The sequence below is a fragment of the Rhagoletis pomonella genome, unplaced genomic scaffold, assembly GCF_013731165.1.
Source record: "Rhagoletis pomonella isolate Grant_MI unplaced genomic scaffold, Rhpom_1.0 Rhpom_scaffold_00316, whole genome shotgun sequence".
NCBI classification, from domain to species: domain Eukaryota; kingdom Metazoa; phylum Arthropoda; class Insecta; order Diptera; family Tephritidae; genus Rhagoletis; species Rhagoletis pomonella.
In genome coordinates, this window is record NW_023458870.1 from 19,254 (window position 1) to 24,902 (window position 5,649).

The 5,649-nt window shown below is 48.0% G+C and overlaps 2 protein-coding genes across 2 annotated transcripts; both read left to right on the forward strand.

The window, feature by feature from the left end:
- Positions 1–2,012: 2,012 nt before the first annotated feature.
- On the forward strand, positions 2,013–3,536 carry LOC118750586. The gene has a single exon (XM_036485322.1). It carries the CDS (start codon positions 2,013–2,015, stop codon positions 3,534–3,536), a length of 1,524 nt encoding a protein of 507 aa, XP_036341215.1.
- A 400-nt stretch (positions 3,537–3,936) lies between these two features.
- Positions 3,937–4,458, forward strand: LOC118750587. Its single transcript, XM_036485323.1, has one exon. The coding sequence runs from the start codon at positions 3,937–3,939 to the stop codon at positions 4,456–4,458; it is 522 nt and encodes a 173-aa protein (XP_036341216.1).
- Positions 4,459–5,649: the final 1,191 nt, after the last annotated feature.

Genomic DNA, 5,649 nt, shown 5'->3' on the forward strand with positions numbered 1-5,649 from the left:
CGGAACTTAACTTGCGCGCATCTGCTGTGAAAGCAATAAAACGCATACATGCCCGTGTAAGAGATGGTGGCGATGATGGTCGGGATGTATTCCAACTTCAACAAGAGCCGAAGTCGATGGAGACACATTTTGGGCGATTCGTTGATAACCATAACCATCTTGTTGGAGAAGCTGCACCCTCAGAAATGGTTACGCATGATTCGCTATGGGAAAGTGTGGAGGAGCTTTATGGTGAGGCATGTAGCACACTCAACCGCCTTATTGCGACGTCAGTGGGAGATTCCAACGCCAGTGAAGGTGCGAGCAACTTTGGATGGTTGTTCGGTAGATCTTAAACTTGACCCGTTGGCTATTCCCCCATTTGACGGGGATATGTACAAGTGTTTGGCGTTCAAGGATGCGTTTGAAACGCTCGTCCATAACTCTGCGTACCCGGAAGCATTCAAGTTGGGTAAACTTCGCCAAGCAGTTAACGCCTCCAAAGTGCCATTAATTGGAGGGATATACTCGGGTGGCTATCAGGAAGTATGGAAGGCTCTTAAAGAGCATTACGACAATAAAAAGCACTTTTTTACACAGTGCAAGAGTCGCTGCGAGCATTGCGGGTTATGGAGGTCCCTGTATGTCAATGGGATGCATTTGCTGTGCCTATTGTTGTGTCCAAGCTTCCGGCTGTAACCAAGCACGACTGGTGTATGAAGTGTACCACAACCGATATTCCACTGCTGGATGATTTGCTGAGGTTTTTGGAAAGGCGTGCTCATAGTATATCGCCTGAACCATCGGCCATTCTAGTGGCCTCTCGTCAGCAACGATCGGTGAAGGCGCGTGTGGCTAGCGCTGAGCGGGCACAGTGTGCGCATTGTGGTGCTCCGCATCGAATTTCTAAGTGTTCAGCGCTGTCGGCCATGAACATTGAACAACGTTACGAAGCCATTAAGAGTTTAAGGTTGTGTTATAACTGCCTACGTGCTGGTCATTCGTCCAGACAGTGTCCATCGGGAAGTTGTCGGAATTGTGGCCGTAAACACAATACTATCTTATGCCGCGAGAGGTTCGTCAACATATCTGCGCCTGAATCTACGTCCACGACACCCGTATCGAAAATTGCACCTGGTAAGGCGCCAACAACTTCAGCTGCATGACCAGCAGCACCTGCGAGAGCCCACGCGGACAGATATCAGCCGATAACCCTCCTAGCAACAGCGCGTGCATATGTCTTTGGGGAAGCATCGGTTTAGCGTGTGGTTCGTATCCTATGCGATCCTGGATCGCAGGTTACCTTCGTGACGGATCGCCTAGCAAACTCCTTGCAGTTATACCGACGGAAATGTGACCTGCTGGTAGAAGAGGTAGGGGCTGCCGTCAATACACAAGTGAAGGGCAGCGTTACACTCACTTTGAGGTCAACGAAAACTGGGGTTGAGATGCAAATTGAGGCCAGGGTTTTACCGTCCGTTACTTCTCATACTCCGGCGGTGAATATTGACGTGAACCAGTGGCCGTACTTGAGAGGGCTTCAGTTGGCGAACGATCGGTTTAGTACGCCTGGCATTATCGACGTTCTCATCGGCGCGGACGTGTGGGGCGAGTCTTAGAGGGTGAATTCATCGGTGGACGACCAGACGAACTTTTCGCCCAGCGTACCCGCTTTGGTTGAGTAGTGTTTGGTCCGGAAGTAGTGTCTTTTACTTCGAAAGTATCATCGCTCGCACTCAGCGCGTTACCGGGTGAGCACGACGTCCGTTTAGAAGAACTGCTCCACAGGTTTTGAGAGATGGATGAAATTGCGGCGGCCGACAATCAACACGTTGACGACTGTGCCCAGATCTTCGAAGCTACTCATAGCCACACTGCGGACGGCCGTTACATTGTGCACCTACCTCTACGACAAATGCACCAAAGCCTGGTGACTCGTATGCACCTGCTGCGCGCCAAATTGGTAGACTAGAGCGTCGCTTGGTAGAGAAAACTATGTGGCATTCATGCGGGAGTACGCAACTCTCGAACATATGGAGCTAGTCGAACCACCGTATCACCATAATTGCTACTATATTCCACATCATGCGGTCACCTCCAAATTCCGCGTGGTGTTCAATGCTTCGGCGCCGACCAGCTCGGGAGTCTCCCTAAACGATGTTCAACTGGTGGGCCCAGCGCTTCAGGACTCGCTTGGTAGCATACTTCTTCGCTTCCGACGTTTTCGAGTGGCGATAACGGCCGACATCGAGAAAATGTTCAGGCAAGTGTTGGTTGCGCCGGAGCATCGAGACTATCAGAGGATTATTTGGCGCGAGTCCCCGGCCGATGATATTCGCGTATATCGATTGAAGACCATTACATATGGCATGGCATGCAGTCCATATAACGCAGTGCGCACGTTGCAGCAATGCGCTTATGATAATTATGGTTCAGTTCCGGATAGGCGGCAGGCGGTCCTCGCTCGAGATGCGATTCTAACATTTTACGTAGATGATTTCCTCACTAGTTGTGAGAGCGCGTCCGATGCAGTGGAACTGGCTAGAAACGTAGATACTATTTTATCCGCGGGAAAATTTACGCTAAGAAAATGGAACTCCAACGATGGCCAGGGGACGAGCTATTTATCTAATGAAGCGTCTCTTTCTAGCTATACTTTCCATTCTGGTGTGGCTTCCGTATTAGGCTTAAGATGGGACGCAGTGACGGATCAGCTATTTTTCCAAGTCGACCTAAACCAATCCTCCGAGGCTCCCACGAAGAGACGAGTACTTAGCGAGGTGGCGCGTCTCTTTGATCCCGCTGGGTTATTATCACCTGTCGTTGTAACTGGGAAGGTTGTCCAGAGGATGTGGGCTGCGGGTTTATCTTGGAATTCGCCGTTACATGACGATCTTTGCAATGAATGGCTCAAGTACCGCTCCAAGCTAGAGGGGCTCAATAAGATCCGCATCAACCGTTGGATGGGCATGATTCAGCGTGTTCAGACAACGTTGCATGGCTTTTGCGATGCCAGCTCACAAGCATATGCTGCCGTCATCTATACGAGAACTGTTGACGTAGGCGGTGTTGCGCACATCTCACTTCTTACAGCTCGCACGAAGGTGGCACCTCTGAAGGGCGCTACTATACCTCGCCTGGAACTGTCGGCAGCACTACTGTTGGCTGAAACTATTCAAAATGTGCGGGACTCGCTGGGATTAATAGATGCTCCATACTATTTGTGGTCGGACTCGGCGACCGTTTTGTGCTGGTTGAAGAAGCATCCAACAACACTTAAGCCGTTCATATCCAACCGGGTTCGCAGGATAAAGAAACTGACATCCCCAGACAGATGGTACTACGTTCGTTCAGCACAGAACCCTGCTGATTGTGCCAGCAGAGGCATTACACCCGAAGAACTCTTAGTTTACCCGCTTTGGTGGCATGGTCCTGGTGTGCTAGGCAGCGCTCCCTCAAACCAGCCCGAGATCCCTCTTAGTCAGGCCGAGTCGGACGAGCTCCTTGCCGAAAGGCGAAGTATATGTCAGTCAATAGTACTCCTGCGCAGCCTATGAATACCCGTCGCTCAAATGGACACATTATGTTGTTGATCACCCGGTTTAGTTCAGTTCAACGCCTGCTGGGTACAGTGGCCATCATGCTGCGCTGGTTGAAGGGACGTCGACACTTTCGTCAACTTGTGGTCAGTGCCCAGGAACTAGATGACGCCCTATACACGCTAATCAATCTAGAGCAAGGGGAACACTTTGCTGCTGACATTCAACAGTTGAAGTCCAGTTCAGGTTTGTTCTCCGGTACTAAAATACTCTCATTGAATCCATTTTTAGATAAGAACCACATCCTGCGAGACCATTTGTTTCGTCCGGGGTAGACTACTGTGGCCCTTTTACACTGCGGGTCGGCACGAAGCGCTCACGCAAGTTCATCAAGAAGTACCTAGCCATCTTCGTATGCATGGTCACCAAAGCCGTGCATATTGAAGTCGTGGACGATCTATCCGCACCAGCTTTCCTTGACGCCTTCACCCGTTTCGTCAGCCGCCGAGGTCCTTGCCGCGACCTATACAGTGATAATGGCACTGCCTTTGTTGGTGCTAACAGACTATTACGTGAAGACCTCGCCGTATGGCATAGTGAAAACAACCAGCGATTGTTAGCGGGATCGGGTACCAATTGGCACTTCATTACACCTAGTGCCCCGCATCAAGGTGGGCTGTGGGAGGCGGCCGTTAAGTCGGCAAAGCATCACTTGGTCCGCTGTGTGGGCTCGCAAATCATGTGGCATAGTCAATTTCAGACCTTGGATACCCGGATCGAAGCATGCCTGAATTCACGTCCAATTACGCCACTGTACGACGACCCGGAAGATAAATTCGCGCTGTCACCCGGTGATTTCCTGATTGGGGCTCCGCTGATAGCGGTCCCTGAGCCAGACCTCCAACATATTCACAACAACCGACTGAAACATTGGCAATAGGTACGGCAGGTTCAACAAGTGTTTTGGCAGCGGTGGAGTGAGGAGTACCTGACCACTCTGCAGAGGCGCCACAAATGGCAACGGCGCACCACTAACATCAAGGTCAACGATATCGTACTCGTCAAGATTGAGAACTTGCCTCCGACTCACTGGCGCATGGGTCGCGTCATGGGAGTACATCCGTGCGCTGACGGAGCGTTGCGCAATGTCACATTAAGAACTTCCGGCGAATGCATGACTCGAGCTGTTCAGAAGCTGTGCCTCCTACTGGAGCCTGAGGATTTCGAGTCAACCGACTCGACCGACGACAGGATGTTGAAGCTGCAACCTCTTAGTTAACTTTATTTTCTGTTATTTCGTAATCGCCTGGCAATCCTGTTCACTCTCTTGTCATTCATTTCTGTTTTGTGGCTACATTTGTTTGTTTCGTTGAAAAATCATTGTACGGTACTTTAAATTCCTTAAATTTACTATAAAAGGCGAGGAAACTCTTTTTAACTTCTTAACTGTGCACAGATAAGCGGGTGAATAATAAATTGTATTGATAAATCGTGACTTTCCGTGTTTAATTAGTAACAGTTGCGACACACAATGGCTAGAGGCTTCGCCTGTGGGCATTCTTTCATATATGTATATATGTGCCATTTTTACCGTTATATATTTTTTGTCTACTTGGTTATTCCATGGGAAATTCATACTTTATTTAAATTTTAAAAATTAAATTTCTACACCATTTTAATTAATTAGTGTGTAGTCCAGTTTTGTTTTGTAGAAGTTTCGTTAGTATACACTTCAGTTTTTACACATTGAATATATCTGCATATTTATATATTTACGCGTATCTATTTACATTTATTTATGTATAAGTCTACAAAATCTTGCTACTTATAAATCTTCGCTGCTTAACACACATTTTTTCAATTACTTCTTGTGTTGTAATCCGCACATCATTATGTACCGCTAACATCGTTAAACCATTCAGCCACTCCTTAATTGTATAAAAAGAAGGGACAAATAAGATAGCATATTCAACAATTGAGTGGTCCACTTGCAAAGTGCGCTATGTAATTTTTTTTTTAGATTTTTCGATTTTGGTGGGTTTCATGTCCACTAACAGAAGAGTGAAAATTTTTTCTATATTCTTAAAAAAATAGCATGAAATGTTAACTACTCTTGCAAAAGTCGCTATAA

Coding starts and splice junctions, on each gene's coding strand:
- LOC118750586 (XM_036485322.1), top strand. CDS start 2,013: ATGGAGCTAGTCGAACCACCGTATCACCATAATTGCTACTATATTCCA.
- LOC118750587 (XM_036485323.1), top strand. CDS start 3,937: ATGGTCACCAAAGCCGTGCATATTGAAGTCGTGGACGATCTATCCGCA.